At 33.3% G+C, this 23,296-nt stretch overlaps 1 protein-coding gene and 1 long non-coding RNA gene across 2 annotated transcripts; both read left to right on the top strand.

Moving 5' to 3' along the window:
* Window positions 1-36: 36 nt before the first annotated feature.
* LOC148600136 (prolyl 4-hydroxylase subunit alpha-1-like) lies at window positions 37-18,417 on the top strand. Its single transcript, XM_088559374.1, has 14 exons — window positions 37-573; window positions 2,835-2,995; window positions 3,324-3,472; window positions 4,091-4,279; window positions 5,324-5,375; window positions 5,565-5,752; window positions 7,415-7,579; window positions 9,007-9,074; window positions 10,121-10,238; window positions 11,979-12,029; window positions 15,411-15,497; window positions 16,177-16,245; window positions 17,267-17,363; window positions 18,237-18,417. The coding sequence occupies exons 1-14, from the start codon at window positions 386-388 to the stop codon at window positions 18,320-18,322; spliced, it is 1,668 nt and encodes a 555-aa protein (XP_088415500.1). The 5' UTR covers window positions 37-385; the 3' UTR covers window positions 18,323-18,417.
* Window positions 18,418-18,680: 263 nt separating this feature from the next.
* On the top strand, window positions 18,681-23,030 carry LOC148600135 (uncharacterized). Its single transcript, XR_015918174.1, has 2 exons — window positions 18,681-20,939; window positions 22,359-23,030. It is a non-coding gene; the product is annotated as an uncharacterized LOC148600135 (long non-coding RNA).
* Window positions 23,031-23,296: the final 266 nt, after the last annotated feature.

Genomic DNA, 23,296 nt, shown 5'->3' with positions numbered 1-23,296 from the left:
GCTGTTGCAATAAAGATCGTTCATGAAGTAATGATTTTACGAGACTAGTATATCTATCAATACATTTTATCGCCAATTTAGCCGTTAAACTCTGATTAAAGGATATTTTTGACAAAATTAAATGGACAAAAGACCAAAATTGTCATGGAAATTTGTGTAATTAAAAGTTACATCCTAGCATAGATATACCAACGTTTGAATTGTGCCGGGGAATGAAGCGGAGTGTGTTAATGATTTAAAAACAAAAAGGACCGACTTGGGTCGATATACCCATCTTTAAAATCGTTTACTTGGCACGTATTCTGCTACGTGTACGTATTTTTAATCAGTCCTTTGCTTTCAAAGGCTCAGAATTTTTGACAGAAAACCATTTTAAGGAGAAACAATGGAAGTTAATTGGCTTTCTATTTTTGTTATTTTTAACTTCGTTCAAATTGTACGGTTGGATTTTCATTCTTCTGTCTACATGCTGACTTTACTGGCAAGAGAGGAGATTCGACTACTTAACGGATTACAACGTTATGTCAAGGCTGTTCAGAAAAAGGAGGAAGAAGTTGATGCCTCAGTTTTAAGGTATGACTCCGTAATATGAATTTAGAAACAGTCAATTGTAGAGATGAAAGCCTTCCCCCCAACCCCCCCCCCCAAAAAAAAAACAAAAAACAAACAAACAAACAAACACACACAGTCAAGTATGCTTTTAATGCATTAACATTTGCGTGTGACAAATTTTACATCTTCTCCGAGATCTGTTCAAGTACTCCCAACACCTTCTCTGCTGTACTCTTAATTTTTTTTAATGCAAAACATGGGGAAGCATGTCATCGATTACAAAACTAATATAATCTACATTTTGAATTTCTGTGGAAATTTAGTTTTTGAAATGTTTTCCTCACACTTAGGAAACACTCTTGGCACCTCTCAAAAACAAAAACAAACAACACGAAACCAAAACAAAATTAAATTAAAATGAAAAACGAAATAAATGCTGAGATAGTTCTGAATAGAAATAGAATATATAAAATTACGAAATATTTGGAAGTGTAAAAAAAAACTAACTTTCAAATGATAAAATATTATTCTTAACTTTTCTGACGCGTCTTTGCCCATATTTCAGCAAAACAAATTTGTAGAATTGTATGTGATGTATATCACTTTTTTTTTCCTTCAGTATGTACCTGAATCTTACATTGATCAATACAAAATGCTTATAAAAAAGATATTTGATTTCTTTAACGGATTGTAAGCATCATGTACTCATTGTTTTTGATTTTGTTTGTACAGCTGTTAAGTATCAGTCTTTGCAAAAATCAGGCAGGAGGTGATTCATGAATTATTTCTTGTTCAGAAACCGTCATAGACCACATAAGCAGCCTTTGTTTTTCATTTGGGTGTTGCTCTTTTGAGATAAAATTTATATAGATTGTATATGAAATAAGCACTTTGTGAGTGTTATCGTTCTTGATTTTGTTCGATTTGGTTGATCTTAGTGGGAGATAAATGTATGATTTGCTCAAAATTGCAGATCTGAATATGGAAGTACAACTGTTTCTTAAAAATATAGCACATATAGATTGAAAAAGCATTCTTATATAGGCGGGTTTTCCTTCATCATGAATCACTTTGACAGGGACAGTGTCTGAATTTTATATGAACTAGTACTTAAACATTAAAATCAATTAGTAAGTTACGGTTATTGACATCTATAGGGCATGTTTGAAGTTACAGTGACCAAATACGCAGACATGGCTATACAAATACTCCAGGGGTTTTGACATTGAAAAATATGCCAATTTAAGCGATTTTTCGGCGGGGTTAGGGGTACATCTTATTCATTTTACTCCTAAAGTCTAAGTCTTACCGCAACTGTTTTGGTACCATTGGAAAGCTGCGACATTGGGCTACACGATAATATCTAAATATGTTTAGTTTGTTTACCCATGCTATCCCAGAAAGGCGTAGACGGTCAAACAATTGAGTCACAAAAATCTTGGCTTCTTGACCCAGTGGGGTACAAATATAGGCTTATACTGTAAAAGAATCCGCAAATATTCTTTGGCAACTAATTGATTCGTAATGGGAGGTATAAAGGTACCTAAAAATTCCCATGAAGTTGATGAGTGGGGGTGCACGGTGGATCCTCCCATCCCATGGACTACTACATATATGTTGCTTTATACAGAACATACATAATTTGTGCTATTGGTTTGTTTATTTTTGTAATAGTTACTCTTAGTGTTTTATGTTTATGACTTAACTAGTATAAATATGAATTTGAAATAAAAATATTAAATATTTATAGTGTTGTATAAAATTAGTCATGATTAGAATCAGCAACTAATTAATTAATAAACATATGTTTTCGCAGCAAAATCACAATCAAAGCAATTCCTCATCGTCCCATGTCCCACAAAAATCTTTACCTGTTCAACCTGAAATTTTCAAATGTTGGACAATCAGGAATACATGTACACCATTTCATAAGTATATGAAAATGTACATGTATGTAATTATGATATTTTTCTTCTGCTGATGTCTGTGTATGATTTGTATCGATATTGATCTACTGGTGATTTTTCGGTGCTTCAAAACTGACATTTTCGGTCATACATTTCCATGGTTAAGATTTTTTTTTCAATTTATATTGAAATAACATTTTTGGTCATACATGTACATATAAGTGTAGCTTTGTTCTAAGTACATGTATACTGTAATGAATCTATATACATGTAGTATATATCTTGTGACAAATTTCAAACATTAAGACATAACTAACTTGAAATCATTTTTTTTAATCAAATTTATTTCAGACTCTGTTCTTTTTATATTTACAGATTTTTAGAACAACTAAAAATAGAAGTATACGAAGATGACAGCAAAATAATAGATAATCCTATTGATGCATATCATCTTTTAAAACGATGGGTAAAAGACTGGGGAGAATGTTTAGAAACAATCATGTGTCCAGACTGTATGGAGAATGAGGAGTCCGTTGGTATGTATTCGAATGTTCAAAAGCTTTTTTTTTTCGAGTGGGGAAAATTGGAGATTGAAGAAGCTGTGTAGGAATTATAAATTGTGCTAGACCTTTTCCCCCTTTTTTCTGTGCAGACAAAGTTGACAATGCCACGCATAATTATTTCTCATACTTCGATCAATGCGAAAAGGAATTACGCATAAGTTCATTCTTATACTCTAATATAGTTAAACGGCAACGCCACAACTGATTACTTGTAGATACATTTTTAAAGTGTTGTATTCAGAGATCCTAATGGCAAACAAGTAGCAGTCCATGATTTGGTAGTCTCAATTTCTATTGTTAGATTTCAGCATTACGAAAGGTATTGTCGAGAAACGCCTGAATGGATGGCCAAATGAAGCAGAACTCAAATCTGTAGTATTGGCAATGTTCAGACTGTGGGATGTTTACGAGTTTAGCCTCAGTGATTTTATCAAAGGGAAGATATTTAAAGTAAGATTATTGTAGATTGGTGCACGAAAAAAGTAGCAATATATTGAAAGTGCAAATAATGGGAAATGTAACTTGTGGTTGAATGCAATGGTTGCAGTGCCCTTTCTGTTCACTACCTAATGTTATCATAGAGGGCATGCGTGGATCTCGAGAATTTGGAAAAGGGGTTCTAGGTTATTGCATATAAATGTAAACAATTATAATAACTGTTCAAACTAAAGAGGGGGTTCTAACATCTGGAACCTGTCCCATCAAACCCGGATAGTCAGATTGTCCATACTGTTAGTCTATATGCCAGTTTTTCTGCCATTTGAAGGGTTGTTTATAAATTCAACGAACTCAAAAGTGCAAACCGTACATTTTAAATTTCTCACTGTTCACGTCAAAATGAAAATTCGAAACTCCATTGAAAATATGATTGTCTATGTCTTTTACATTATTTATACATGTAAGTTGTTGTCAGCAGAGTTTTAGTTTTGATGAAAAACAATGTTAAAGTACATTGTATAATAATTGTTATTGTAGTGCATTTGCAAATGGAAGGTACCTACATATACTACACCTAATTAGTTCGCAAATGCCAATTAAAATCTACATGTATATGGATGGGTTTTATAGTTTCAGACAAAACCATTTTCACCAAAAGACGTTATCTACATCGCCAACTACGCAGAGGATGTTGGAAACTTGTACGCTGCTATCAAATTTTTAAAGACTCTTTTAGAAGAGGTTCAAAAGGGGGCTATTGATAGTGGCGGCATAGGAGAAACAAAACTTGCCAGGATGGTAGCTGCTGCATACAATAGGGTATTCTATATTGATATCGCAAGATTTCCATGACTTCTTCTTGTTCATTGCGTTCATGATATAAGTGCAAATCCTCCGAAGAACAAGGCAGCTGGAAAAATCTTTAAAATGCATGTCAAAACCCACTTTTCCTATGGTGCATTCGCCTATATCTACTATATTGACAATCGTTTTCTCTTTCACTATTGGTGAAAAATAATTGTTTGATACTTGTATTCTTTGATCTTTAGAGTTGTCTGTCAGTCGATTCCTCATTTGTAGTGTAATATTTAGAAAATCATAACTCATTTTACCAGAAGTGTAAGTAATATCAGGTCTTTAGTTTTAAGTTAAGTTTAAATAACAAAAACAAAAACAAATTAAAACAAAAACAAGAACAAAAACATAGCAAACAACATTAGTAGATTATTGGTATGACCACACATTGTACATTTTAATTGCCTGACTCTTTTGTCGAGGTTATATTTAAAATATTGGAATTAACGCTCAATATTCGCCATGTGTCAATGGGTACTTTCGATAATTAATCGGTGCTCATACATGTATTCGCGAGAAATATGTCCTCAACTGAATGTTTTTTTATTTTTATTTTATTTTTTTTTTAATTTTTTTATTTATTTATTTATTTTATTTGTCGTTTTGTTTGATAGAGGAAAATTCACATAAAATGATATTTTCTTGAGCGATTGAAATTTGAAAAGCAGCTGAATCGTTTTGAAAATGGAGTGCAAGAAATATTCTAATAGATTAGATTCTTGGATTAAGGAGGTAGACCTAGGGTAAGGGACATAAGTCTTGAAATCAGTGCTATTTTTGTAACATATTCAATTACCTCCAATTAAGCCTATCAACCTTTCATTTGAAACAGAATGAAATCAGTCAAAGTTACTTTGATGCTTACATGAGATTGATGTAAAGTGCTGAATACAAACGTTCCAATGATTTATAAGAGTTGTATTATTTGTTGTTCAACCTAGTAAGCCTTAGGTCTCGAACTCAAATTGTGATAACTTGCTTTAATAAGAATTTAATTTTATATTGTAGTATGACTTACCATGGAAATCAGTAGAAATTTTAGATAAATATCTAGCGACGGGTAAGTTTTTAGATAAATTGAACATGAAATTCAAAGCTCGTATCAAAAATAATTTGTTCGAATCAGTATTTGTTTGTCTGATTGTTTATTTGTTTGTCGTTTGTTTGTTTATTTTGTTTTGTTTTTTAATTTTTTTTTTTTTTTAATTTCGACAGTTTTTGATTAAAAATCATGCTGGTTTTGTTGTAGATCCAGATGACAAAAATCTAAAACAAGACATTGAATACTTTAAAACAAAAGCTGATTTGGTTCCTGATTCAGAGCGCAATGACCTAGAGAAACCCAACACGAATATCAATGTGGCCATTACATCAGATGGCTTTTACGAAGAGGAAGTCATGAGAAAATACAAGGCATTATGTCGTGGGCAACTAAAGGTTGGTTTATTTTGTAATCTAGTGCGTTTACCCTGAAATCTGTAATAACCAGTAGGGTCTTGAGAAAAAGGATAATCCACGAGGTCAAATGTACTACGATGATGTTTCTCGGAGACTATATAAAGCGTTGTTTCATTGACAATTGCAGTTTGGGAAAATTTTGTAGCCCAAAAAGCAAACTTTTTTAGAAAGTTTTTTTTCTCTTTTTATGTAAGCATTTTTCTTTCCTTTCTGCAATTTTATCGACTTTCCAAGATATTTTGTAATGCGGAGAAAAGTTTTCAAACTACAGTAAACGTTTAACATTATCATTATACATTGGCGAGACTGTCGAGGATAAATAATATGTTTTGTCCAAGGAGTATTTTCTTGCTCTTTTAGTTCTTAAAATGCGAATTTATCGGGCGCACTGACATGTCTAAGTGCTCCACAAATACGCTATAACATTTGTAGACGGACACTTAAGAAACTACTCTTATATTGTTTTCTATGGCAAGCCAAAGTGGACAAAAATCAATATTTTGTAATATTAGAAAATGAATTTTTTATATTACAAAATCATTTTTTTAATATTAGAAAAGATTTTTTAATATTAGAAATTCATTTTGTATTATTAAAAATTCATTTTGTAATATTAAAAATTCATTTTCTAATATTACAAATTCCTGATTTAGTAATATTACAAAACATCACACAGTTTGTAATATTACAAACTGAATTTGTAATATTAGAAAATGAATTTGTAATATTAGAAAATCACTTTGCAATACTGCAAAATCAGTCACATTTTTTAATATTACAAAATGATTTTCTAATATTAAAAAATCGTAACTGAATACAACAAACCCATTTTCTAGTATTAGAAAATCAATTTCTAATATTAAAGGAGTAATCAAGGGAACCAAGATTATAGCGGTAATCAAAAGAATGTAATCCAGGGACAAAGACCAGACATGGAAAACAGACATACACAACAAAGAACATAAAGTAACTAAAATCATACATACAAAGTAACAAAAGTAAATAAGCAACTCGGACTCCACTAAAAACTGGAAGCATGGACCAAGTGCACCGGTAGGGTAAGCGTCCTCTGCTTTTCTAGAAACACCCGCCGAGTTTCTCATAAAAAGTCAAGTCCAGGGTAGACAAAGGAGGAAAGGAAAACTATGACCCGTTGAATAAATCAGTTTTCATGGTGCTGATGGATACACTATAACGATCCACGAGTTCATGATGACGACCATAAAACTTCTGTAGTGATGACTTCAATCTTGTAGCAACATAACCCTGTTCCAGAAGCCTATTTGTTAGAGTTCTAGCTACAAAGTTCTAGATACAAAAAGTCTGCGTAGTTTCGGCAAGCTCTGGCATAACGTATGAGTTGTGATATGAACACTCCATACGCAGGAGCCGAAGGGATGTTGCCACAGATGAAAGGAAAGTTGACAATTCTGAATGAAAAGTCATCACGTTTGTCGTAAAGTTTGGTCAATAGTTTTCCTTTACCATCGTTTTTTAACATTAGAAATTCAATTGACACAATTTTTTATCCAGTCGGAAAGCTCGTTGCTTCTACTGTTGAATTATTTGTAAATGTTTTCAAAATCAAAGGTATTACATAAGTTTTATCGCTTAAAATTTGGTTTTTTTTTCTATTTCTAGAATTCTACGGAGATATCCAGACTATTTTGCTATTACAGACAGACGAAGAATATTTTCTATCGAGTCAAGACTGAGCTTGTCAACAAACAACCACGTGTTTTTATTTTCCATGACGTTGTAACTGAGAAAGAAATTAGTTTTCTTAAAAATGAAAGTATTGAGAAGGTAGGCAAATCGTTGTGTACGGGGTATAGCATTTTGGGTTGAAGTATTTTTTTTTTTTTTTTTTTTTTTTTTTTCAAAATGAAAGCATTGACAAGATAGGTAAATCGTTCTGCATGGATCAAACCATTTCATTTTAGGGAGCCTGGGTTGAAATATTGTAAAATAACACTGTAATAGTATAACAAGCTGGCATTACTTCCGTGATTCGCTCGTTCATTATTTTAATCAATCAAATTTCGATAGCATGCATACAAATTTATGGCATCAAACGCAAATCTGATGTTTCATTGTTTTTACTATTTTAAGGAACAAAAAAAAAGCAACATTGTACATTTTGCTCAAAGACGCACAATTCTGAAGTGTTAAATATGTATTAAGGTTTATTCGGCGGGTAATATGCTATGTTCGTCTTCACCTCTACACAAGACTACAAACATTTTTAAAATGGGGAAGAATATTTATGGTTGTTTAGGCTTTTAGATACAAAACTGTAACATGTCCAGGAATCGACACTAACAGTAGTCCTGTGCCACCCTAATTTTGGAGAGGACTACTTGCAAAATGTTCATGGTAGTCTTACATTTGTATGGGCTATCAAATTTTGTCTCATTTATCATAAAATCTAAGAGCAGGACCGTCTCTACCATCTGTGGACTACCTGTTTTACCTCTAAAGTAGTCCTGTTGACCACCAAAGAAATGAAGTTAGTGTCAAACCCTGATGTCACATTCCGACACCGGGCCGAAGGAAAAACTATGTACATGATATATTAATTACATCCTTTTGTAATCTCTTCCGCGGGCCTAATAACCGCTTCATTTGTATCAAAACGTATCAATCCGCAAGCATGTTTACTCTGCTTCCCAGCTGAGTGTGATCAGTTTCTCAAGACTTGACTTATCCTTGCAGCTTTTTCTTCGGCGTACTGTACCAATTCACACAAACAGGCCGAGTTTAAGCACTTGGTTTGACAGAGGTGTACAAAACTTTGAAATAACTTATTGTTTTACCTCTAAGCTAGAGATTAATAGGATAATTAATTGGAAAGATGAATAACCAAAATATTACCACGAGTGCCGAAAAGCGCCTAGATTTAACGAGTATGCGGAATTCGTTCCGCGCAAGAATTAAATCATCAAGTGTTCTTGGCACGAGTGGTCATATTTTAGTTATTCACGATGATCAATTGATTATCCTATTCATTTTAAAGATTTTCTTCATAATTAATCGATATTTTCGAAATGAATTTTAAATTCTGTGATAGGCGGATTGATATCAAAAGTTGTGAAGTTTTGGCAGGAGAAAGTCCAAGAGTGAAATTACTGAATTTATTTCACAGTGTAAATTATCGGATTTTTTACATTTGTAACATTAGATAAAACACTGCTATCTATACAATAATGATTTTTATGTGTTCTCCATTTCAGTTAGTTAGGTCAACAGTAATGCTAACTTCAAAGACAACAGGAGAAGTAGACCTTAGAGTAAGCCAAACGTAAGTTTAGGATTTGCCAATCTAATTCCATTTCTAAGGAGGTAGAACTAGGGTATGGTTCACAACTCTTACAAATCATTGGAACTCTTGTATTTAGCATATAACATCAATCTCATGTAAGCATCAAAGTAAGTTAGATTGATTTTATTCTTTTCTCAAATGGACGCTTAATTGGCTTTGGTAAAATTGAATATGATACAAACATATCACTGATTTCAAGACTTATATCCCTTACCCTAGGTCTACCTCCCTAATTTCCCATGTCATCACCTACAACTGTCGAAAATGCCATTGTGTCAGTCTGTTATAAATAATAGATCTTAGAAAGTTGTTTAACAGTTGTTTATTTAAAAAAAAATCTATAGCAGTTGCCCTCCCCCTTTTTAAGACTGCATATCTACAACCACAAAAGCAAGTTTCTATTGAAGTTTATTCAGTTTATTATAGGATGTTATTTCCCTGAACTTTTATTCCAAATATTACCATGATATAAACTTTCCGACCAAAAATACATGTATACTCGTTGTAGTACTAAAAGATGCATAGTGACAAAGCTTATGTGCATGTACCAGCAACCATAACTACTGGTAATTTCTATAAAAATAGGTAAAAAATGATACATGTGAAATATTTATGTGAAAGTGAGAATTTAAGTAACTATGCTTGTTAGGCCTAGACCGGATTGATATTTTTTTGTGAATTGCATGTCTAAAAAACAACACATAAGTTATGATAATTCGTATTTTCTGTGATATACAATTTCCTTCTAGATTAAAATCACCAGGTCACATTGCGGATTCAGTCCAAAATGATTTTTATCATTTGTGTGCATTACTGTCAGTAATTGAGACGTGTGACGTCTGCGAAATCCAAATTCCCTTCTCCTACTGGTTCTTGCATTTAAAAAAAGTACTTCGAAATTTCCAAAATTAGTAACTTTCATCAAAATACATGTGTTCTTTTTTAGATCCTCTGGTTAAAGAATACGAAAAATAACTAAACTAAATAAATATGCAAATTTGACAAATCTACGTAATCATTTTCAGTGCTTGGCTGAGTGACCTTGACCATCCAATTCTAAGAACTATCTCTCGCCGAGTTGAACTAATCACTGGATTACAAACGACATACAAAGTCAGAAGAAGTAATTCCGAACAGTTTCAGGTAATTTATGTATAAAAAAATAACGTAGTAGTTGATGAATTTTATTATATGGAAAATGTAACATGTAAAGAGGACAAATTCAAAAGGCAATTGATGGATGACCACAAAACTTGCCACCGAAATAAAAAAAAAATAAAATCAATATTTAAACTTAGGTAGCTAGAACAATCTGTGTTTTCTAAATTCTCAAGAGGGAAATAGACCCATTCGCATAGAATCCTTGTAACCGTATTTTTAATTATATCTAATAGCTTACTTATAACTTAAGGGGATGTGCTTTTTTATGGTTTTTTCTTCACTTGTCAGAATTTTTTGCATAGATTTGGATGTGTTTTTCCCCTTGGTAAACATACATTTGGAATAAATCATCGTCCAAAGGAATCTGCCAACCAGCAAACTTAATGGGTATCGGATCGTCGAGTCATGACGATGCAGCACAAATATATATATATATACACATATACATGTTTTTCATTCATTAAGGATGTTTGCTGCTCTGTTAAAGAATAATAAGAATTATACGGTTGTGATGCTAGAACAATATAAGAAGGAAAAAATAATGGATCAGTGTGCTCATTTTGGAGATATAAATATTTGAAATTTTGGCGGGAAAATGATTTCTCTTGATTTTTGATATTAAGTTTTTCCGTATAGTAGGTTTTGATGTATGAACAACCTCATTCAGCTATATAATCAATTGAAAATGTGCGGTGCACTCTATTCAATGTTTTCTAGCGTGTCGATTAATAGTTCTTTTACAAAGTTAAAGATTAACGAATCCCACGTATTATTATTACATTAATGTGCATGTGAAATTCTTTGGTTTTTATCTTGACATTTGCATGAAGACCTTGTTTTAATTTGCAATTTTATGATATATTTTCACTAAATCATGATCGGCGTGTTTTTATTGATGTTTTGTGCGTGAACAAGGTGTGCTTATCAGTTGCTTTGGGATTTTGAAACTGGCTTACAGAAAAAGCAATTACTCTTTCGAGGTAGGTACATCTTGATGTCTTTTGTCCCATTGCGTTTAACACTGTCTGTATTCTGTATCGATCTCAGGAGTTAAATCCGAAGTCATCAGACTTTTATAACTCGTTTTATTGCAATGTCCCACCTCTGTCCCAGGTTTGGGGATGGTTGAACGCTCACAAACATGTTTAAGCCCACCACATACTGTATGTGCCTAGTATAAAAAAACAGGAACCTGAAGCCCAGTGGCTGTCGTATTTTATATGTTCACTGTAAGTATTCGTTTTACGTGTTTTCTATAGATTAGGTCGAATTTCGTCTTTTATGAATAGTTTCACTTCATTTATTTTACGGGCCTTTTACAGCTTGCTTTATAGTATGGGATTTGCCCATCATTGAAGGTTTCGTGGTGACTAGACGTTTAATTGTTCGCTGCTTAGCTTTTGGTGGATGACTGTCGCATTGGAAATCATACCACATCTGCTATTTTTATATTTATCTAATAAGAACACCGACTACATAACACAGTTTTCATGCGAACTTCCCAAATTTTAAGGTTTGTTAAATGAAATTATGAAAAGAAAAGTGGGGGTCGCCTGGCATAACATGTTAGTACTATGAAATGGATGAAACTAAAGGAGTCCGAAAATCTGACAAAAATGACTGAAGATGAGCAGCTAACATCGTTAAAATTCGTCAATCATGAAAATATTTTAGATTTCATGCTTTCGCATGTTATAACGCTTACCCTGTTTTAAATTGTAGATTTTGAACTATGGAGTTGGCGGAATGTATAGACCTCATTCAGACCCATTGGTAAGCAACTGTACAGACTTTGTCAGAAATTTAAGTGTCAGCTGATTTGTCACCGAACACCTGTACAGATAAGATCAGTTCTAACCTCTCAGAAGAACTGCCAGAAGAGCTGTCAGAAGAACTGTCAGAAGAGCCGGCTCTAGAACAGTTCTAAAAGTGTCATAGAACAGCTCTTGACTCAGCTCTTCTGACAGTTCTGCTACTAGAGTCAGCTCTTCTGACAGTTCTGCTACTAGAGTCAGCTCTTCTGACAGTTCTGCTACTTGAGCCAGCTCTCTTTTGACAATTCTGCTACTAGAGTCAGCTCTTCTGACAGTTCTGCTACTTGAGCCAGTTCTCTTCTGACAGTTCTGCTACTAGAACCAGCTCTTCTGACAGTTCTAGCAGTGCCGGCTGTACGAGAACATTCTACTAGTAGAGCCAGCTCTACTGCTAGAAATGTCAGAAGAGCTGACTCTAGAACTGTTCTAAATCTGTCATAGAACTATTCTTCTGGCAGTTCTAGGACAGTTCTGTGAGAGAGTAGAACTGATCTTCTCTATATTGTCTGTTCAAAACTCATTTACGGCGATCGAAACAAAGTGCTATTAAAAGAAATCCTGATAGGAAGATGCAAAGTTGACGAGATATGAAAATTTGAACACTGTAAAGAGTGTAAGACAGAAATCTTAGACATTCCAATTTCTAGTGAAAATTTCAGCCTTACCAGAGTGTGTAAAACTATTTGAGATTATCAAATGTTGCAATTTTTTGGCAAATGTTGATTATTGTTTTAAGCTTAAAAACAATTTTGGGATAAGAGGACCAATGCAGAACAACTGTTTGGCATTATCCCTTTATAATTACAATACCACAATTAAAAATAAGTTGTAGCATCTCCTATTTTACTACACAACTTTGGTGAAATGCATGTAAGTAAATCACATGGTTAAAAATGAGGATGATCCGGGTCTCAAAGGTAAGAAAAAATAACCTAATACATGCACCTAAATATTCCGTAACGTTGTACCGAAATAAACAATTTCAGGTCCTGTGTTAAAGTGATGGCTATAAAAGAGGTTTATCATATTCAAAGACATGATGAACCTCAACTTCCTGTTTAAAAGGATCTTTCTTCAGATAATTTGTACATTTCCGGTCTTGAGCAATTCACGCATTCTGCGTATTAAGAAGCGAAGATATCTTGCAGCAGATCGTGATACATGTAACAGAAAAAGAAACAGATATGGTGAAATGCCACGCATGCGCCATCGTATAACCTGTACAAAAATATTAGTACCTAAATCACCTAAAGGTCTTCAATAATGAAACACACCTTTAATTAAGCTCTGAAAGACCCCGGTAACAAAAATAATAAAATCCATGGTAACAGAACGATTACACGTCTTCAAAATAAAGTAAAAAGTCAAATAACTACAGAAAACACATTAATGACCAATATCTCCTGACTGTGGACAGGCGCATGGCTGCGTTGTGGTTACACAATTTGTATAAGGCCTTGACCATCCCCCGTTTAAGGTAAGATCACAAACGAACTGAAGCAACAAATAAAAACGCAGCAAAATCCACTCAGTAATATATCAAATGTTCCTTCATGGAATACATCAACATACAACATATAGACACGATGAGATATCCAATTAAAAATACTCGCAGTTACTGAAAGCTGGCTTAGAATAGAGTAATCAAGGGAACCAAGGTTATAGCGGTAATCAAAAGAATGTAATCCATGGACAAAGACCAGACATGGAAAACAGACATACACAACAAAGAATGACAATACCATAAAAATTACCAGCATTAGAAATAATCGGTCAATACTATTCCAGTGGACTAGATTTGGAGAAGTAAAGGAAACGGTGTTTGTACTATTACATGCATGTATATGTACATGTACAATGTATGTACATTTGTGTATATGTACATGTCTACTTGTTTGAGATGGAACAGAAATGGGTAAACTATTATTCATTGGGGAGGAAATGTCCACAAGTAGTGTTTTGGCCTTCCAGTCTTCTGTGCAGTTACCATGCATATGCGAATTCGCTACAATTCTCCTGCATTGAATATATATTCCGATTGGTGGTTTACAAGGTCTTGACTATTCTTGCGAATCTCGCACGACCGCCCCTTGCGAGGATTGTGATAGTAGATGTCTGTTAATTAGTAGTTGGAGGTAGCGAAATCCAGCCTTCGAGATATCCGACTGAAGAACTTAGTCAGAGTATGTCCTACTAGCGACTGGGCTGCTCTATTGACGCTTTGGCCTACTCACAGGCCCCTCGTAGATCCGACAGCGTTACCCACTCTACCTATTTGGGAGTACGCCAACGTGTAGTGTGTGTGTATAATCCGATTGGTGGTTTATACGGTCTTGACTATCCTTGCGGATCTCGCATGTCTGCCTCTTGCGGGGATTGTGTTACACATGTAGTAGATGTCTTAGTAGTTGGAGATAGCGAAGCCCAGCCTTCGAGATACCCGAGAGATGAACTCAGAGTATGTCCTACTAGCGACTGGGCTGTTCTGTTGACGCTCAGGCCTACTCCCAGATCCCACGTGGGTCCGATAGCGTTTCCCCACTCTGTTTGAGAGTACAGCAACGTTAAGAGTGTGTGAATGAATATTCGCTATTTCAAAGCTTTGTACCCCTGCCAAGTATTTAACCCTGCCCTTTATGTTAATTGCTACAATACACCAGAAACAGCTTCGCAGGATACGTACGTTAATCAGAAAGCGGTTGTAATAAGTTTTATCACCTGTCTTCTAAACTCCGCCTTTTTATGTATTTTTTAAAAGTAGTGCGCTTGCGTTGTAACAATGTTCACAGCCTAGAACTAGAGCTGATAAGATATAAGGGAGTCGACTCAGTGATGATATGGAATCAGGAACAGTAATTAAACTAGGCTGGGGGATTCACTCACTTTATTAATATAATTCTAGGCAACCCATAAACACGAAAGTAGTTGCTTGAACATACCAGCTAAACAGGTACATGTACGAAAGATACGTGAAATTGGCACAAATGAAAGTACATTTGTATATAACCGATGACAGGACAATCACAGGAAACTTTCATGTTTAATTTACATTAATATGTGTTTTGTGCTGTTTTTTTTAAACATGTAGAAAATATAGTCAAGTCATGGCGTGTACATGTATGCACATTTTTTATCTTATTTTTAAAAAAAAACGAGACAGTATGTCTAACATACATGTAGCAGACATCATTCACACTTTTTACATTTTACTAATTTAAAAGAGTAATCAAGGGAAGCAAGTTTCTAGCACAAATCAAAATAATGTAATTCAGGGACAAAGACCAACCATGGAAAACAGACACACACAACAAAGAAAATAAAATGTTTCATTTTTTTTCAGAATGTTAATAACGATCCGGAACGAATGGCGATAGATTCAGTTGATGTCCAGAACTCTGGGGATCGGATTGCTACGTTTTTGTTTTATGTAAGTTACGTTTAACTTAACCGTTAAGTTGGCGGTTGTTCATTCTTTCCTCACAAAGATAACACAAATCTCCTTGAACAGTATCCCATTATAAATCAACATCACCTTCAAGTCCCCCTATTTCCAATCTATAAGGAATGTCAGTTTACTTTTTTGTTCGTAACTAGGATATTAGTTATCAACCCAAAAGTCTATGATCTTGTCAATATATACTGTATCGCATGCTGTATCAACCTGAGACTCCAATGTCACCCCAAGGTCCACCGGCCCGCGGAGTGATATAGGTCAAGTGTTGATACATTTTAACATGTCATGTTCACTATATCATATATTTTAATATGTTAAGTTCATCAATGAAAATGCAAAACATACATTTGTATCTGCGTAAAAATACTGATTAGATATGAAATACGAAAAATATCTATTTTTTTTTTTATAAATGTAAGTGTTAAGAAGAACAGTTAACAGGAGATTTTGTTTTGTATTGTAAAGAGCAGCGTTTCGAGATCCTACAAGTAAACAGTAAAATACATATTGGTCTGCGGATTTGTCTACATGTAAGTTCAACATCGGAAATTCCGGAAAGAAAAATCAAACTAGAACGAGACAACGAGACTTGCAAATCGTATAAGAAACAAAATATTGCCTTTACTTATTGTGTTTTTTTTTCACTCTGTAGTTGACAGATGTGACATACGGTGGTGCAACAGTATTTCCAAAACTGAAAGCCAGAGTACCAGTTCAAAAAGTAAGTTATGCCTGGTCTTTTTCCCTGGATTACATTCCCGCTAGAATATTGGTTCCCTTCTTTTACCAGTAGAGAAATTGGTCAGCAGTCGAGCCCTGCAATTGGGCTCAATTTCATGATTAGCAATATATTTCAACATCATAAGAAAATATTTGAATTGCGTATACCTCAACATAAAAGTATAAGGATTATTTCTAAGAAGATGTTGAAAAAAATGTATGATATAAAGTAACAGTGAGTCACTGTAAGTATTAGACAGGATGTGAAACATAGTACATGTACGGAATAAACAACCACTGTGACGTTGGAGTTTACTATTTAAAGTGATCGAAATTGATAACTATACAGGATTTCACATAAATTATCATTTTGGTAAAATGAGTTACAATTTCTTTGAAATACATCGCAAATGAACATTTTAAGGACCGATTACTCCTTCAATAAGATAAATTTTCTAATGTTCTAATTGAAAATTTCTTACAATATCCAGTGGTGCTGAGACCATATTTAAAAAATCCTTATGGACACTTAAAATAATGAAGGCTTCTTTAAGGTTTATGTTTTTTTTTTTTTTTTTTTTTTCAATATTGCCTGATTCTAACCAATACTTGTACGTATATGTAACTAACTTACCTAAAAAATAATACATTTATCTCCCACTAAAATCATCCAAATTAAACCCAAATCAAGAATGATAACTCTTACAAAGTTCCAATTTCATGTACAGTCTGTGCAAGTTTTATCTCAAAAGCAAAACAATATAATGGAAGACTAAGACTGGTTATGTGATCAGTAACTGTTTCTGAACACGAAATAAAACTTAATTCGTTCGCTTTTGACATGCATAAATCACCTTCTGTCAGATTTTAGAAACACTGCTACCTAAATATCATTATTGATACAGGGATTTGCGAAAAATACCAATAGTGCGATAATTATAAAAAATCATTGTACCTTTAATCTCATTGTTGTTAAAGTAGAGGAACTTTAAAATTATTTTTTATGCAAACATTTTGTACAGGGAAATGCAGCATTTTGGTACAATTTACATCTGAATGGTGAACTAAATGATGATATGTGGCATGCGGGATGCCCTGTATTAGTTGGATCGAAATGGGGTGAGCATGTTACGCTTGAATATTAGCAAAAGATATTGACCAAAAAAAAAGAAAGGACGTACAATATAGAACCCCCAAATAAATTGTTAAAGAGTAATCAAGGGGACCAAGGTAATAGCGGTAATCAAAAGAATGTAATCCAGGGACAAAGACCAGACATGGAAAACAGACATACACAACAAAGAACATAAAGTAAGTAAAATCATACGCAAAGGAACTCGGACTCCATTAAAAACTGGGAGCATGGACCAGGTGCACCGGTAGGGTAAGCGTCCTCCGCTTTTCTAGAAACACCCGCCGAGTTGCTCTTAAAAGTCAAGTCCGGGGTAGACAAACGAGGCAAGGAAAACTATGACCCGTTGAATAAATTAGTTAAAAACGTAAAAACAGGAATGTCGAACCGAGAATACTTGACAAAATATATTTTTCCTTCTAAAATAAACATATACGAATAATTCAGGGGAATGATTTCATTTTTTTTTTAATTACTAAGTCGTATGATACATTCTGAATCGTGTTTCGCGTTTTAAGGATCTATGTTTTTGTATGTTTGAAGAAAAACATGAACAATATGTCTCCCGTGAGTTTAGAATGTTATTAACAAGTAAATACAAATAATATAGTGATTTTCTAACAAAGCAACCAGATTTTGCTCAAATTAAAGAGTTATCTCCTTTTTTTCAATGAATTTCAATGCTTTCTTTGTGAATTATTTCTCCCCAATTGTTGTAGTTGATCAAAATCCAACATTCAACTTTGAGAAAGGACACATTTGTGATATGAAGTGGGTCAAAATTGTCATGTGCTATCCGCTGCACGTTTTTTGCATGCACACCCTCTTAAAGTAACAAAAATACTACTCTGTTTTTACAGTCAGCAATAAGTGGATACGGGAGATAGGACAGTCATTCAGGAGACCATGTGGACTGAAACGATACTCAAAAGATAAACAATTTTAATTGTGCCAATTAGCTTTTATGGCATAGTACTTAATAACATTAAATCAGAATGTATCCACATACTTAAATTATTCAAAACAAAGCAAACAATTTTTTATGGTTTCATGTTATTTGTCAAATGCTCTGTAATCATGATAATTTGTCCAATGTGTAAGTACCTATCCATATAATATTTAAATACTGCCATTTGTAGAAGAGATTCATGATGGAGAAAAACGATGATTTTGTGGACTACATACGCCATATATTTACGGAACTAGTCATTTTGCATAGGGATCTGTATTTTAAAGAAATCCGTACATTCCTGCCACACAAATCGACCCAAATCAAAGACGATAATTCCAATTTCATATACAAACTATATGATTTTTATCCCAAAAACGCAACAAATGAATGAAAAACTATGACTGGTTATGTGGTCTTTAACTGTTTTCTGAATTAGAAATTAAAGTGAATTTGATGTGTGTTTCTAGAAAAGCAGGGGACGCTTACCCTACCGGTGCACCTGGTCCATGCTCCCAGTTTTTAGTGGAGTACGAGTTGCTCTTTTGTTTTTGTTACTTTGTATGTATGATTTTAGTTACTTTATGTTCTTTGTTGTGTGTGTCGGTTTTCCATGTCTGGTCTTTGTCCCTGGATTACATTCTTTTGATTACCGCTACAACCTTGGTTCCCTTGATTACTCTTTGACAATTTCTGGGTGAAATTTGTAGACTGCTACTTAACAAATTAAAGTATGGAATGAAATTGGTGTTTTTACGGTATCGTGACTAATCTTATGAATCTCAAATGACCGCCCCTTAAATAGATTCTTTCTATACGCCCCACTAGCGGCTAGGCTGCTGTGTGGACGATATTTTCCAGAGTTAAATGCTATCTAATATAGCAATGTCCACCTAGGAAAAATAAGAGATACGGCATTCGCAAGGAAGTATGAAATACAGAATTACAAATCAATTTTATATTGCAAATTACATTGGGTTGTACACTTTCATCAGCAGCATTAGAACCATATAAAAAGGGGGGAATAATTATAATATAGAATTATTGCAACCAAAATATCGATATATGAAGCAAATCAAGCACCAGGAAGTAGCATATGCAATGTCAAGAATGATGCATCAGTATTTTAGTGGTTTTCAATTTTGTGATTCTGCAAATGTAGTTGAATAACTAGCGCTAAATGATCGAATAAATATCTATGATATAGATCTTACTACTGGGCTGGTGAATATCATCGGGGATCTTACTACTGGGCTGGTGAATATCATCGGGGATCTTACTACTGGGCTGGTGAATATCATCCGGGACCTTTGGTCGACCCACCAGTGGCATCAAAGAATTGTTTCTATTTTCATTATAATCCTTTTTCATAAAAGCAAATAGAGGTTTATTATTATTATAATTATAATAGAATGGGTTTGCAATACTAGAGTTACATTCCTTTTGGCATAGAATAATATTGCACTTTATTGAGTTTCCCCACTACTAGAAGAAATAATATATGAAACCCGTGTTGCATTGTTTGCATTTCGGTAATCTGATGTGTGCCTATCAACACATATTTTTCAACACATGAACTGCCCCTTACGGAGGTGAATATATATTTGCTATTTATGCTCTAGTCATTTTCTTCAAAAGCAAAAATCATATCTATCTTGTAAGAAGAATATGATTTATTTTTGTTTTGCGTAGAAAAGGTACATCAAGATATTTATCATACAATCGTCAATCTTTTGTTTTATTTAATGGTAATTTAATCAAGGTAACCAACGCATTTGAGCGGTAATAAAAAAAATATATATGCCAAGGATAAAGACTGGAAAAATGGAAAATAGATACACACACTAAAATAAAATGTGCTTAAAAGGGTCGTTTTGCTTCACATTTGTTATCATTTACATGCTCAAAGTCTTCTTCATACCAACAAACATATCCAATTCAGGAAATCACACCTGGGGCACAATTTAACAAAGAGATGGCACAATATGTTAAGTAATTATAATCATAATTAATACATGTTTTAGTTAGATGCATGTCAATCAAATTAATTACATGACGTGTTTTACCCTACAGTGATACACGTATACATTAAAAAGAATATATAATGTTTTAGCAGTTCTGTTTTATATTGTAAATGAGAATCGTGTTTGAAGCTTTGCATTAGTGTGTAAGAAGTATTTAGAATATTAAGGAAATATTTCATTAATAATTTGTGAAATACTTACGTAAAAAGTGAAAAAAAAACAACGTTCAAAACTAGATAAAAATTCAGAGGAACAACTATACGGTGTAATTATCAAAGGTGTTACAACCAAGACATTAACATAGTGACATACTATTATTGTGTTTGTGTGTTCGGAGAAATAAAAAAAGTATTAATGTGCCACAACATCAGACTAACCACGTGTAATAACTCGTTATAATATTTTTTAGTCCAGTTATAGACCACATCTGTTTGTGTAATATAAAAACAATGATTAAACTATTGAATATTGTTGTTTTGTGTGCAATGTGTAGTTGCGTTCTCTCAGAAGATGATAATATATTAGAGGAAATGACGAGTGCATTTAAGAAAATGGACACGAATAATGATGGCAAAGTCACAATAGAGGAGGTAGGTGTACCAGTACTTGATGATGTTCGCTGCTCATGTTCAGCCATTGTTGTCATATTTCGGGATCCTCTGATTTTACCTTTTTCATAGTTATGATATTTTTTGCCAAGTGACCCCCACTTTTCATTATTTCACTAAACACACATTAATATGTTGTTCGAATTTTTTTTATCAAATTTTTCAAGGTTTCTGATAGAAACTACTACTAAGACAAAACCGATGAAAAAAAACGTAACCCTTTTCCCGCCAAAATTTCAAATAAAGTAAAATTCAGAGACAGCCTATTGTAGAGGGGATTCATGGTGTCATAAACCCATTAAGCTAACAATGTTTTCTTTTTGTTTTTACATATCTGTTATATTTTCAATTCATGACAGTCCTTTCTATATTCAAATCTGTATTTTAGAGTAAATCATACATTCACCTCCCAATAGATTCTACCAATTCAAACCAAATCAAGAACGATAACTTTTTACTTAAATTTCCTGTACAATCTGTATATTTTTTTTATCTCAAAAGTACAACAATCAAATGAAAATGTTATGTCGTCTTTAAAGTGAAGTTTAAATGTGTATTATTTTTATAAAGACTACTACTCAAATGCAAGTTTTGAAAGAATCAGCTAAAAATCGGAATAACAAAAAAAAAAAAAAAACACTATTCTGAATAAAAATCGATATTTGCTCTCTTGTTCGTTCTATGTATAACATTATATGCGGGTGTTAATTAGAAGCATCAATGAATTCTTTTCATATTTACACACGAATCTGTTCGTTTCCAGGCATAACACTTTTGACTATGGCCTAGAGTTATGTATCTTTTACAATATCTCCCTCATAACAAATACATGTATAAGATACATGTATAACAAATACATGTACTAAAGGATCAAAGATTACAATTTTTATCATAAAATAAAGTGTTCTCATGTTGAAAGAGAATATAATACAATAAACAAATAGTCAGACAGATAAAATATAACAATTTTGTTAATATTTAAATACCCGTACCATTACTTTTTGTCGGAAGAGAACAGGTGCGTTCGCGCATCCCCAAATTATAATCGTCTATTTCTCCAATGGTCTATCACATTGCCCTTTTCATGACGGTTGTTAAAGAAAAGTTGCATTACATGAACAACTTATTTGACACCTATTTAACAGACATTGAAAGAAAATAATAAAACGCCCAAATGACCTTACACCTTAAAACAATTTTCAAAAGAAATAGGAAGGACGTTTCAAATTTTTCTGATTAAACATAAATTTGTTGCCGATAGAATTGTCTTGTTTTTCTTTAACATTCTTCATGAAATAAATCATCCGTTGAAGAGTTTTCTGGTATTTCTATGTTTTTTTCATAGTTTCAAGGGCACAGTAACATTTTTAACGTTTTTTTTTTCTTTCCCTTTTCTTAAAGGTTGCTGCATTATTAGAGAAGATGAAACCAGATGAAGGAGCTAATGTGATGGAAATGGCAGAACCTGTATTTGAATATTACGACAAAGACAAAGATGGAATCATTGTTTTAAGTGAACTATTACCACGTGATGAACTCTGAAAAATGATTGAAACATTCGTTAAATGTCAAACTCATCAGGGCCGGAAGTAACACTACTTAATCACGAAATGTTGGCCAAGACGCAGAGAAACAGACAATTACATTAAGATTTCACGAGGAGTTGCATTAAAATGGGAGCTTAAAGATGTGTTTGTTTCCTATTCATAGCCGCATAGCATTTGTATCAAAGTTTAAAAAAATCAATATTTCACACCACTTTTACATTTTGTTTGTAAATCAGATAATACTAGTAATAATGTCAGATACATATCAATTTCTATTTCGATTTAGTTTGTGCTAGGGGTTCGCAATGAAAATCCATTTTTGTTACCACCTTTTCAATAACACTTCTCCTAGTTAAAAAAACACATACCTATATTACTTTAAGTTAATTTATGTTCAGCTTTAGGATCTCTAGTGCAATATTCGGTTTTGTTTGCTTAAAAAAGAACAAGATAGTAGAAACCGTAAATTCGCTTCATTAAGGAATTGCATCTTAGACTGTTATGTGATTTTTATGTACAAATTAATAATTATTATTAATTTAAAATAAAGGAACTGGATACAATAAAAAATAATTGTTTTATGCTTGATTTAATTTCATTTTTTTTGTATTGATGTCTATAGAAATCCTTTTTGATCGAATTGTAAAAGTACTTTAATTCGTAGACACTAATTCTCCTGGATCAGGGAAGAAACACAAGTTCGTGGATTCTTGAATTCGTGGTTTTGAAGTTTTCAGTACACACACCAATGGGAATCTACTATTTGTTGGGAACCAAATTTCATGGTTTGAC

Source organism: Perna viridis, chromosome 13 (assembly GCF_037379345.1).
Source record: "Perna viridis isolate PV_CMFRI_1.1 ecotype Kerala chromosome 13, ASM3737934v1, whole genome shotgun sequence".
Lineage (NCBI taxonomy): Eukaryota > Metazoa > Mollusca > Bivalvia > Mytilida > Mytilidae > Perna > Perna viridis.
Note: the sequence above shows the minus strand (reverse complement) of the source record. Positions and strands in the feature narration are given on the sequence as shown.

Excerpts from the sequence above, each read along its gene's own strand:
- LOC148600136 (XM_088559374.1), top strand. The coding sequence starts at position 386 with ATGGAAGTTAATTGGCTTTCTATTTTTGTTATTTTTAACTTCGTTCAA. Across the intron at positions 12,030-15,410 it reads GACCTCATTCAGACCCATTG|AATGTTAATAACGATCCGGA; the intron begins GTAAGCAACTGT and ends ATTTTTTTTCAG. Across the intron at positions 15,498-16,176 it reads TTGCTACGTTTTTGTTTTAT|TTGACAGATGTGACATACGG; the intron begins GTAAGTTACGTT and ends TTCACTCTGTAG.